General features: G+C 42.3%; 1 protein-coding gene across 6 annotated transcripts in view; it reads left to right on the forward strand.

Moving 5' to 3' along the window:
• The window catches only part of LOC147112830 (E3 ubiquitin-protein ligase RNF19A), a 120,903-nt gene that overhangs the window by 71,837 nt on the left and 35,361 nt on the right, over window positions 1–13,705 (forward strand). For 4 of the 6 annotated variants that reach the window (XM_085997505.1, XM_085997501.1, XM_085997502.1 and 1 more), the window contains exons 2-3: window positions 1,106–1,244; window positions 5,095–5,994. In XM_085997505.1, the coding sequence (XP_085853631.1) occupies window positions 5,510–5,994 (485 nt within the window). In that variant the 5' untranslated portion in view covers window positions 1,106–1,244; window positions 5,095–5,509. The remainder of the gene's footprint in view (window positions 1–1,105; window positions 1,245–5,094; window positions 5,995–13,705) is intronic. The other 2 variants (XM_085997506.1, XM_085997507.1) reach the window with 2 other exon arrangements.

The raw sequence follows: 13,705 nt of genomic DNA on the forward strand, positions 1-13,705 counted from the left end.
TTCGCGCCCATTCCGACTTCGCATCACGGCCTGCCATCTTCGCACGTTCCAGCGGAGCTAAAAAATGCTGAATTTGTTTTCATTCGGCATGATGCCCATAGGGATCCGCTCAAGGCTCCCTACACAGGGCCTTTACGCGTAATAGAGCCCGGCGACAAGAGTTTCTCGGTTGACATCGGTGGTAAACCAGACCACATCTCCATTGATCATCTCAAACCGGCGCATCTGGACATCGACCGGCCAGTAGAGACTGCACAGCCGCCACACCGTGGCCGCCCTCCAGCTGCATCCGCACCAATCCGAAGGCTCCCATCCGCCAGCCCGCCCGCTGTTCAACAATGTTCACTCCGAGAATACAGGAGTTGCTCTGACAGGCTTGTCGGACCTCCTAGTCGATTGACTTTTACTGTTAAAGACAATTCTGGGGGGGCGCATGTGGCAGAGCCACCAAGGGGACTCTGATCTTATGTACGTAATTATCTTTAACTAATTGTTATGTATCTCTGTTCATATTATCGCATGTACATAGCGCGGTCCCTTTAAGACTGAGACCCAACGCGATGATGTCATCACGTTGATCACGTGATCCTCCAGCGGCGGGAAAACGTGATGACGTCATGACGTCCAACCAGGGAGGGGCTCTAGTCAGTCCTCGTGGAGCTAGCAACCAGTACAGACCTGTTATCCAGCTTTCCTATGTTTTAGTGTTAAACTCTGTTTATTAGTATTGAACATCGTTTGTTTAATAGACTGACTCGATCTCAGTCCTTTAGGAATCTAGCCGTTCCTACATCATCATTACAAAAAATCATCAACATATGTGGACATTGCTTTAAAAAAAATTAGCTGCGTCCTAACTATAAATTGTGGGCAATTGTGATATTTTTTGCTTTAGGTCAATAGACATTTTATAATCTATAAAAGTCAATATGCCAGAAAATCTCAGTTATCTTTGTGAAGAAAGAGGTTTTGTGCTCGCTTCGATGGTAATTGTTGCTAACAACTGTAACAGGGTAGAAGTTGTAGTGATTGCAGTCATCTGGAGTTGAAGACGAGCAAATGTTTGGGCTCTTTTCTCTGACGAGCTGTCCTCCTCTCCAACCAGAACTCAAGAAGTACCTGACCGCAAAGTGGAAAAGCACTTGTGTTGCCAGAAAATCCCTAGGAAAAACGAGGGCTATGAATTACACAGGGTTGTAGGACTGGGAACGGAACAAGAAGGCATCACCAGGCCACGTCTGTAGGTATGTATATAGTTCTATAAATTATGTAGATGCAAGGGATTACTGGGGAGTTTTCATCTTGGGCCGAGCTTTCCGAACTGGTAACTTCACACTGATTTTAGAGGAGCACCTTGCTCTTGGGGTAGCTATATTTGCTAATTTTCTAAATTCTGCCTTTTTGGTGTGGAAATAATTTCTACTCAATCCAGTCAACTAGTTGTATGTTGCAGCTGGTGACAGGATAAACATGTTTGTTTTTTTCCTTCCTTGATCAGTCTGGACGACACAGCGGCGGTATTTGTACATTTCAGTATCTGTTTGCATCTTCTGATTGGATACATGTGGATTTTGTTTTTCTCTTTCCTTTTTACTGTACTGCAATTATAACAATTAGGAATTCTAGCGCATGAAGCAAAATAAATTGGTATTTCTGTAACATATTTGAGAACAAGGAGCTTCTCGTGCAAGGAAGCTAAAAGGTCTTGGGTTAACCCGAGATCATGACTTTTTGTTTTTAAAGGCTTTTTATAAAGTAAGTGGAGGTTTGTTTTTGTTTTTTTGAAACTACAGTTGGAAAATGGAAAATACTGTAACTGATGTCACTTGCATCATTAGTGTTTCTTGCACTCCTGTTTGAGGCATGAGCATGCTATGGAAATGGTATACCACAAGAGCCCTTTAAATAGTACAGTCAGAGTCATAGAGTTATACAGCACAGAAAGAGGCCCTTCGGCCCATCGTGTCCCCGCCGGCCATCAAGCCCTGTCTAATCTAATCCCATTTTCCATCATTTGGTCCGTAGCCTTGTATGCTATGGCATTTCAAGTGCTCATCCAAATGCTTCTTGAATGTTGTGAGGGTTCCTGCCTCTACCACCCTTTCAGGCAGTGAGTTCCAGATTCCAACCACCCTCTGGGTGAAAAAGTTTTCCCTCAAATCCCCTCTAAACCTCCTGCCCCTTACCTTGAATCTATGCCCCCTTGTTATTGACCCCCCTACTAAGGGGAAAAGTTCCTTTCTATCCACCCTATCTATGCCCCTCATAATTTTGTACACCTCAATCAGGTTCCCCCTCAGCCTTCTCTGCTCCAAGGAAAACAACCCCAGCCTGTCCAGTCTTTCTTCATAGCTGAAGCGCTCCAGCCCAGGTAACATCCTGGTAAATCTCCTCTGCACCCTCTCCAAAGCAATCACATCTTTCCTATAGTATGGCAACCAGAACTGCACACAGTAATCCAGCTGTGGCCTTACCAGCGCTTTGTACAGCTCCATCATAACCTCCCTGCTATTATATTCTATGCCTCGGCTAATGAAGGCAAGTATCCCATATGCCTTTTTAACCACCTTATCCACCTGTTCTGCTGCCTTCAGGGATCTATGTACATGCACACCAAGGTCCCTCTGATCCTCTGTCTTTCCTAGGGTCTTACCATTCATTGTGTATTCCCTTGCCTTGTTAGTCCGTCCAAAATTCATCACCTCACACTTTTCAGGGTTAAACTCCATTTGCCACTGTTCCGCCCATCTGACCAACCCATCTATATCGTCCTGTAGCCGGAGGCTTCCCGCCTCGCTATTTACCACCCCACCAATTTTCGTGTCATCTGCGAACTTACTGATCATACCTTTTACATTCACATCCAAATCATTCATGTAGACCACAAACAGCAAGGGACCCAGCACCGATCCCTGCGGCACCCCACTGGACACAGGCTTCCAGTCACAAAAACAACCTTCTACCATCACCCTCTGCTTTCTGCCACTAAGCCAGTTTTGGATCCAATGTGCCAAGGCACCCTGGATCCCATGGGCTCTTACCTTCCTGACCAGTCTCCTATGTGGGACTTTATCAAAAGCCTTACTGAAATCCATGTAAACCACATCCACTGCACTACCCTCATCCACACACCTAGTCAACCCCTCAAAAAATTCAATCAAATTGGTCAGACATGATCTTCGCTTGACAAAGCCATGCTGGCTATCCCTAATTAATCTCTGCCTCTCCAAGTGGAGACCAATTCTGTTCCTCAGAATTTTTTCCAATAATTTCCCTACCACTGATGTTAGGCTCACTGGCCTGTAATTCCCTGGTTTATCCCTACTACCCTTCTTGAATAATGGTGCTAAGTTAGCTGTTCTCCAGTCCTCTGGCACATCCCCTGTGGCCAGAGAGGTTCTGAAAATTTGTGTCAGAGCCCCTGCAATCTCCTCCTTTACCTCACATAGTAGCCTGGGATACATCTCATCCGGGCCTGGGGATTTATCCACTTTTAAGCCTGCTAAAACCGCTAGTACCTCCTCCCTCTCGATGCTAATATGTTCAAGCATATCCCCCTGCCCAATTTCTATGTCCACATCGTCCTTCTCCATTGTGAACACAGATGCAAAAAATTCATTTAAAACCCCACCTACATCCTCTGGCTCTACGCACCGTTTGCCACTTTGGTCCCTAATGGGCCCTACTCTTTCCCTAGTTATCCTCTTGCCCTTAATATACTTAAAACACCTTAGGATTTTCCTTTTATTTTGCTCGCCAGTGTTATTTCATGGCCCCTCCTCGCTCTCCTAATTTCTTTTTTTAAGTATCCCCCTGCACTTTTTATACTCCTAGGACTTCCTCTGTCTTTAGTCCTTTGTATCTGCCAAAAGCCCCCCTTTTTTTCCTAATCCATTCTCGTATATCCCTTGACATCCAAGGTTCCCTGGGCTTGTTGGTCCCACCCTTGACCTTTGCAGGAACATGTTGCCATTGTACTCTCTCAATTTCCTTTCTGAAAGACTCTCATTGCTCTGATGTGGATTTTCCTTCAAGTAGCTGATCCCAGTCCACATTGGCCAGATCCTGCCTTCTCATATTAAAATCGGCCTTCCCCCAATTTAGAACAGAAATCTGAAGTGAAGTTCTTGTAAGCCCCTTTTTGTTGTTGCCAGAAGTGATCAGACAGCAGTGTGGAAGTGGGGAGATGTGCAGTTAGTGTGCTATATCTGTATGATTCGACTACAGAGCTCAGACCTGATCGTGTAAATGGGGCAGACCTATCGAGTAGCCATGGTAAAAGGAGGAGTGTGAAGGAACTAGGCTTTTCACACTATTAATTTTCTCACCAATCAACAACTGTACCCTCAACATCACTGTGAGCACAGAAACCATCATCGTTGACATGAATGAATAGATAAGGAAATGAATAACTTTGCTGTCATTGTTTAGTGTCGGGTTTTGCTGATTTTCAAATGGGGGTTTATTGCTAATTCCATTTTAGGTAGAGTTGATACCTCAAGTGCTGCAAACTAACACTCCTTGGTCTCTAGCCTGTGATCTTCATTTGAAGATGTGCTTGAAAACATGCACCAGTAGAAGAAACTCTTCCAGGTGGTGTTTTACACTTTCATATGAGCTTTATGATGTTTTAGACGAGCTACTATAGCATTACTGGTTGGATAAACTTTTTATATATTATTTGGGAATATAATCATCGTTCTCAACGTGCATCTCTAAAGCAATCTATACTTTAGTCCTGAAATCATGTTTAACCTTATTCTATTCCTTCTCCAAATTAGGAAAATATTGCTTTATGCTTGTAGAATACTAAATAGAGGCACTTTGAGAAGACATGTGAAGAACTTCCCCGCAATGTGCTGTGATGCATTCCATTCTGGTGACCATGAACAGAAATGATGGGATTTGTGTATTGGCAGAGCCCTTGCTTCACTGCCTTACTGCAGTGCAACTTCACATTCCACCAAAAAAATCTGGATTTCAGTAACCTTTAATAATGTCTTGCATTGTCCTGTAAGTGTCTAAAATTGATAGCTTTTTGTGATGCAGGAATTCTAGTGTAACTGCTCCTTTTTTGCTTTCAACTTTTCCCAGGTTTCATGACGAAAATGGACAAAATCGTGATTATCGCAAGGTGACATCATTTAAAGTCCAACGAGTACTGCTGTTCGATTCTGGGATTACTTAGTATCTGGACTTGCTATGCATATCCATTCTGTGCTAAGCCATTTAAAAATCAGTGCGTGATAAATGCTTCAAGTAAGCTCGGTTGAAAAAACACTAGTTATTTCAGTATTGCTCGTTATACTTAGGAACAACTTGGATTTCCTGAGGGGGAAAGAAACACTTGCCATATTTTCTTTTACAGTTTGTCCTTGTAAGGATTTTGTCTTTCAATGATTGATTGCTATTTCATTCCTAAATTGGTAGACTGTGGTCGACCACATTTGAAAGCAATTAAGAGGAGTAACCTTGATCATTTTTGTAACTTTAGAGTATATTCAAGATCATGAAGAGACCAAATAAACATCGACAGCTCCAATTCTTCAGCCTCTTCAGCAGGAAACCCAAATCAAAATCAAAGCTGGAGATGTCCACAGTTACAGTTGAGGGAGTACACACAAAAACAGAAAGTGAGGATGAGAAAAAGATGTCCTCCACCAACAGGACAACACAATCATCCAGTAACGAACAGTTATTAGGCACTCTGGAGTGCCCACTCTGCCTTCTTAGCCAACCTCGATCCCAGTTCCCAGAGATCATTTCTTGTCACCATCGTTCTTGTCTGGATTGCTTACAGCAATATTTGAAAATTGAAATTACAGAAAGCAGGGTCAATGTCGCTTGTCCAGAATGTTCTGAGTTGTTTCATCCATCAGACATCCGTATGATTCTCAATAATGGCACTTTGATGGAAAAGTATGAAGAATTCATGCTGAGAAGATATCTTGCATCTGATCCAGATGCCCGATGGTGCCCTGCACCTGATTGTAGGTATGTACTGCATAGATAATCGGTGTGATTTGTTTTAACTGTGTCTGTTTTGTTTTCTCCACTTAAAGACCATATAAATGGGGGAGTAGGGGGGAAACGTTGATGATACAAGACTAAGCTACTTTAGTGAATGTATTTTGCCGACAGGTAGCAGATAACTACTGAGTGCGCAGGTTAATACAGTCAAATTACAGACCTCACTAATAAGAGACTGCAATACATATGTAAAGTGTTAGTTTATAATCTTTTGCCTTGAGTTCACATCTCGGCTCACACTGAAGATGTAATGGGCCAGCATTTTAGTCATGCTAAACTCTCTGGGAGGAACTGACATCCTACAACAGTGGCTCAGGCTCTGGCCCCACCTTCTCCATCCACCCAGGCTCCACCTGCATGGGCTGGAATGGAAGAAAATAACACTTGATGGTGTACACTGTGTCAGAAGTGAGTAAAACTGTGACAAGTGTACCCTATGGCTTCAGGCTGAAGTGAATGGGACACATGGTGAACAAGAAAACCTAAACAATTCTGTGAGTAACGCCACAGGGGACCATAATACTGTTGGTGAATTTTATTTTTTCTCCACACACCCTACATTTTTGAGTTATCTTCCTGTTGAGCTGGTTACAGAAGGTTCAAGGGCATATCCAGTGCTGACTTGCACCACCAATTTTTTTGAACTTTGTGGTTTTTCCCTCTCTTCCCGGAGTTGAAGTTTTCAACCTCTGCTCAGCACTTGCCTGGTGACATGAACTAGGTACAATGGATAAAAGTACCAATGTGTTATGGTACTATATTACCCTTCATTTGATTGAATTATCATGAAGAATACCTGACGTAAGAAAACTACTTGGCACTTGGTCTGAGTATTAAGGCTTTAATCAACTGTTTTTCAACATGGAGATCTAGTTGTGTCCTTCACTAGTTCCTGTTAAAGAATGTCCTGAGCAAGCTGGGCCCGTGCCAGAGTATTTATACTCTCCCTGGACAGCGCCACCAGCAGGCCGCCCAATATTACTTCGTAAGTCATTTCCACATGAATGATAAGGTTCATGTCAATACCCATACATGAATTTTTAATCTTGTTATATTTAATATGCTGACCCAACGGGGAGAAGTACATGAACATGTTAATCTTTACCTTTCACCAAATTCTAATGGCACTGAATTCTAGACCTGTCCAAGTGAAGTGCTATAATATGGCATTTAAATGTATTCACCTCAACATTTCAGGATTTGCAGCATTTGCACTGCACAGTATGGATTACAGTATGGATGGGCATAGGATCATGCTGCATTTGCCTCATAGTAATATCCTGAATAGCTAGGCCATTGGAATCTCTTTCGTATACATTTACACCTTAAGGGAATTTGAAAGTCTTTGCAAACCTATACATTGAAGCATAGATTTTTTTTTTTTTTAGCTAAGGAGGCCACTCGGCCCTTCTTGCCTGTGCTATATTTAAGACCCCCTTGGATGCTGATTTTCCATAGTCTTATTTTCCTACTTTTCTTATGATAGCCATTTATATTCTTTAATTATCCAATACCTTTTTTAAGTGCTGTAATCGATTTAGCATTGATCACCACTTGTGGTAAAGCATTCCACATTCTGATAACTGTTTTAAAAAGTTTCTTCTAACCTCGTGCTTACCTTAATCATCAGCTCTTGTCTTTGACGTACCTACCAATGGAAATAATCTGTGTTTAATCAGTTGATTCCTTTTATCATTTTGAACACCTCTATCAAATCCCTTCTCAATCTTGGTTCCAGAGAATACAACCCTAGTTTCTCTAACCTTTCCCTATATTTTGGGCCCCTCATTGCTGGCCCCGAAATCTGTATTGCACTCTCTGTAGGGCTATATATCCCTCCTGTTGTGAACATCCCAAAAATGCTCGCAGCATGCCAGATGTGATCTATCATTTTGTACAGCCTCATTATAACTGCTTTGCATTTGTATTCAATCCCTCTCAATATAAATCCCATTTGTTTCTTTCCAGTCCACCCACTTTTAAGGATTTATGTATGTGCACATCCAGTTTCCTTTGCTTCACCACTCCATTGAGAAATGTACTGTTTAATGTATATTTCATTCTTTATTCTTGTTCCCAAAATGTATTTCATCACATTTTTCTGTATTAAATGGCATCTGCCACTTATCTGCCCATTCCCCTAACCTGTTTGTTCTCCTGTAGTCTCCTACATTGTTCTTAGCAGCTTTCTACATTTCCCAGTTGGTATTGTCATCAAATTTTCATATTGGTTCCTATATGTCTAAGTGCAGATTATATGATTATGGCCCAGAAATTCGGGTCCCAACGCGTGAGTACGCATGGGGTACTCCCGCGTAGGCCCAACGAAAGTGCCGGTTTTGTGCATGCACTGCGCATGCGCGGGAAACCGGCACTTCCGTTCCCCTGAAAGAAGGGGTTCAGAAGTCAAACGCGTGCGCCGGAGAGGCAGCGCGTGCACGTTGAACTTGCGTTTTTTTTCCAGGTTTCTCCGGGAGTGTAAGTCTCCAGCAGTTACACTTTGAAACAGCAGGTGCAAGGTCTGCTTTTAACAAGGTAAGTGGTGAATTAATTAAAATTGAAACATTTTTTCCACAGGTTTATTATTTTTAAATACTTTAAAGAAAGGTAAGTTTATTTTTAGACCCGTTAGAAAATGTAATTAATTTTTTCAAATTTAAATTATTGTTTAAAATAGTTATTTCATGTAATTTATAGTTTATTTTAAAAATGTGATTTTTTAAATAATTCATTTGAGGTTTTAGTGATTTTTTGGGGCTTATAGTATTTATCGGTTTGACAGCTCTTCCTGTCAAACTTCTGAATGAAGCATTCCCTGCTACCATTGGCTCTCCATGGCCCATGTGATCCCAGGGGACACATCGAACTAACTGCGCACCGGCAGTTGGAGGCCGCCCAGGATCAGATTCCCACGCGGGCCCACAGCTCAACGGCTGGCGCGCTAGGTAAGTGCAGGTCGGGGGCTTGCACCCGCAGGAAGCCCCCGACCCGAATTTCTGGGCCTGTATATATCCCTATTTACAGCAACCCTTTGCTGTTTGCATTTACACAATCTCTCTTCACGTCACCACTTTCTCCTTTATGCCATGGGAATTGTGCCTGATTCCCTCACCCAATTTCTTAGGGCACATTATCAAATAGCTCCTGGAAGTCCACATAAACTACATTTACCCCACCTCCTCCACAAGCCTATATTACAGGAAACTTTGTGCTATCTGGCTGTTGCCGTCCCATCAAAACTGCCGGACAAACCAGCGCTAATGTTGAAACATACGGAGATTTTGAGCTCCGTATCTGGCAACAAACCCTGTTGCTTAGCAACAGCTTCTAAACAGTCGGCCGTACCTTGCAAGCGTCTCTGTAGCTTAGCAACAGCTTCAGCGAGACCTTGCAGAGCCTGACTGGTGGGGAAAAAAAAAAGCAACGAAAAGAAAGAAACGGCTCCTGATTTTTGCCGGTGGCTCGAGCATTCCGGACAGTTAACCTCCGGATAAACCAAAGTTTCCTGTATTTCCATTGACTGCATTTTTTAGTCAAACATGACCTATTCTTCACAAATTAATGTTGACTATCTCTGACCAGTTCGAAGTATTTACTTTATCTCTAATTATGGTCTCTAGCAATTCTCCTATACTGATATGAGGCTAACTAATTGAAGGTTGCCTAGCATATCACTGCTCCCTTTTTGAACAGAGGTGTAATATTGCCAGTCCAATCTTTGGCACAGCTGTCATCTCCAGTGAATTTGAAAAATGGTGTTTAATCCCTCTGCTACTTCCTCACTATCACAGAAACATAGAAACATAGAAGATAGGAGCACGATTAGGCCATTCGGCCCCTCGAGCCTGCTCCGCCATTCAATGCGATCATAGCTGATCATCCAAATTCAGTACCCGGTCCCTGCTTTCTCCCCATACCCCTTGATCCCTTTAGCCTTAAGAAATATATCCAACTCCATCTTGAATATATTTAATGTATTGGCCTTTACTGCCTTCTGTGGTAGAGAATTCCACAGGTTCACCACTCTCTGGGTGAAGAAATTCCTCCTAATTTCTGTCCTAAATGGCCTACCCCTTATCCTTAGACTGTGACCCCTGGTTCTGGACTCCCTGACCATCGGGAACATCCTTCCTGCATCTAGTCTGTCCAGTCCTGTCAGAATTTTATAAGTTTCAATGAATTCCCCTCTCATTCTTCTAAACTCCAGCGAATACAAGCCCAAATGACCCAATCTCTCCTCGTACGCCATTCCTGCCATCCCAGGTATCAGCCTGGTGAATCTTCGCTGAACTCCCTCCATGGCAAGAACATCCTTCCTCGGATAAGGCGACCAAAACTGCACACAATACTCAAGATGTGGTCTCACCAAGGCCCTGTACAACTGCAGCAAGACATCCTTGTTGCTGTACTCAAACCCAATCGCTACGAAGGCCAACATACCATTTGCCTTCTTAACCGCCTGCTGCACCTGCATGCTTACCTTCAGCGACTGGTGCACAAGGATACCCAGATCTCGTTGCACTTCCCCTTCTCCCAATCTATTGCCATTCAGATAATCTGCCTTCCTGTTTTTGCCACCAAAGTGGATAACCTCACATTTATCCACGTTCTATTGCATCTGCCATGCTTTTGCCCAATCACCCAACCTGTCCAAATCATACTGGAGTTTCTCGGCATCCTCCTCACAGCACGCATGCCCACCCAGCTTTTGTGTCGTCTGCAAATTTGGAGATCTTACATCTAGTTCCCTTGTCTAGATCATTAATATATATTGTGAATAGCTGGGGTCCAAGGACCGATCCGTGCAGTACCCCATTAGTCACTGCCTGCCACTCGGAAAAAGAGCCGTTTATTCCAACTCTTTGCTTTCTGTCTGCCAACCAGTTCTCTATCCAAGTCAATACCTTACCCCCAATCCCATGTGCCTTAACTTTACATGCTAATCTCTTATGCGGGACCTTATCGAAAGCCTTCTGAAAGTCCAAATACACCACATCCACTGGTTCTCCCTTATCTATTTTACCAGTCACATCCTCAAAAAATTCCAGTAGATTAGTCAAGCACGATTTACCTTTTGTAAATCCATGTTGACTTTGTCTGATCCTGTCACTGTTTTCCAAGTGCTCTGCTATTACATCTTTTATAATGGACTCTAGCATTTTCCCCACTACCGATGTCAGGCTTACTGGTCTGTAATTCCCTGTTTTCTCTCTACCACCTTTTTTGAATAGTGGGGTAACATTAGCTACCCTCCAATCCATTGGTACTGTTCCAGATTCCATCGAATGTTGGAAGATGATCAGCAATGCATCTACTAATTCTAGGGCCACTTCCTTAAGTACCCTAGGATGTAGATTATCAGGCCCTGGGGATTTATCGGCCTTCAATCCCATCAATTTCCCTTACACCATTTCCCTACATATACTGATTTCTTTCAGTTCCTCCCTTTCATCAGACCCTATGTTCCCCGACATCTCTGAGAGGTTATTTGTGTCCTCTGTGAAGACAGAACCAAAATATGTATTTAATTGGTCTGCCATTTCTTTGTTCCCCATTATAAATTCCCCTGATTCTGATTGCAAGGGACCTATGCTTGACTTCACCAATCTTTTTCTCTTCACATATCTATAAAAGCTTTTACAGTCAGTTTACATGTTCCCTGCAAGCTTACTCTCATTGTATTTTCCCTTTCTTAATTAATCCCTTTGTCCTCCTTTGTTGAATCCTAAACTGCTCCCAATGCTCAAGTTTACTGCTTTTTCTGGCAAATTTATGTCCTCTCCTTGGATCTTATGCTATCCCTAATTTCCCTTGTTAGCCACGGTTGAGTCACTTTTGTTTTATTTTTATGCCAAACTGGGATGAACAAATTCTGTAGTTCATCCATGCGGTCTTTGAATGTTTGCCATTGCCTATCCACCGTCAACCCTTTGAGTGACATTCCCCAATCAATCCTACCCAAATCACGCCTCAGACCATCGTAGTTTCCTTTATTTAAATTTAGGACCCTTGTCTCTTGAGTCAACTACTTCATTCTCCATCTTAATGAAGAATTCGATCATATTATGATCGCTCCGACCCAAGGGGCCTCGTACAACAAGATTGCTAATTAATCCTTTCTCATTACATAATACCCAGTCTAAGATGGCCTGATCTCTGGTTGGTTCCTGCTTGTGCATCCTGGGATACATACAATCTGGTCACAGGCCCTTATGAATTTTTAGCAACTTTAGCCTCTTTAAATCCATTTCTTTATTAATGTTGGTTGCCCTTTTATTACCTCATCCAAAAGTCTTTGAACGCTTTCTTCAGTCTCCTCTAAATACTGATTCAAGCCAGTCATTAAATAACTGTCAATTTCTTATCTACCATGATAATCTTACTGTGCTTATTTTTGACTTGCCCCACGCCTCCATAATTGCTTTTTCTAATTTGTCTATAAAAATATTGGCTTTTTCCTGTGTTAAATTAGGGATGAGCTCCTATGTCAAAAAACAAGTTTTATTAGAGAAGAGGGAACTTCAGAGGCATGAGAGGAGTTAGCCTGGATAAATTGGAGGGATGTGTTTTTTTTGGACTTGCCTCTCCGCGCTCTCCTTTTTGTTTCTATTTGTAAATTAGTCTTTCTCATGACTCTCCTTTGTGTTGTTACTAGCTGTAGTTTTGTCTTATGCTGCTAAAGCTTTATTTTTAAATAATATGAATAGTCATTCGCTGAGCTTCACTTTTTTCCCCATATTGGAATGTTCCCAAGTCTCTTATACCAATATCGCATTTAAATATTTCTCACTGCTGCACTGTTTTACTAATTAACTCTTCCCTTCAATTTAACCAGACTGACTCCTCTCACATGCCTCTGTAGTTTTCTCTTCTTTAACAAAACATGTTTTCTGACACTCGTCTCTATTTTAGTGTTTGAGCTCATCCCTAATTTTTCTCCGACTTCATGTTGCTGACCTGATCCAATTCACTACCTAGAACCAAATAGTTAATTGTATTTTTCCTTGTAGAGCTTGTTAAGCACGGACTTACAAAGCAGTCTTTGGTGCATTCTGTAAATCTCTTACTATTTAAAACCCCTCCAGATCATTAAAGTCCCCCACGGTTACTGCCCTATTATTTCTGCATACCTTTCTGAATTGTACAGAATTCCTTTCCAATATTTTTTCTCAAATTCCCTCTGCAAGACCTCTTGTACTCTTTCTTTTGGCATGAAATACAACCTCTGGCTGAATGCCCTCTTTTTTTCCAAAAGCACTTCTACCCACTCCATTATATACATGCCATTGGGGACTATGGTTGCAGTTGTAAAAAAGGCAATCTATCCCCATAACTATGGTGTGCTCCATAACTCCCACTTGCTTGTTCTCCTCTTGAGTGTTACTTTTTCATCTCGGGTAACCACTTGCTCCGTAGTGTTGCTTGTGACTGCCCTTCGGTGTGCTGTCTTTGTTTTTCACCTCATGGATATCAAGCACAATATACCTGTTGGACAAATCAAAACTCTGTGGTCCCTTTTTGCTGGCTCCCCCTATCTGTCCCTGATTTCTTTGTGGACAGTCTCCCATACTTCTGCTTCCCTATTTAGGTCATACAGGTGATGAACGTGTATTCCTGGAATATTTCTTCCCTTGTATGTTGCAGAGTGTATTCAGCTAATACTCCACCTCGCCGT

This window comes from Somniosus microcephalus, chromosome 9 (assembly GCF_052327205.1).
Source record: "Somniosus microcephalus isolate GS21.2 chromosome 9, FLI_Smic_1.0, whole genome shotgun sequence".
NCBI lineage: Eukaryota > Metazoa > Chordata > Chondrichthyes > Squaliformes > Somniosidae > Somniosus > Somniosus microcephalus.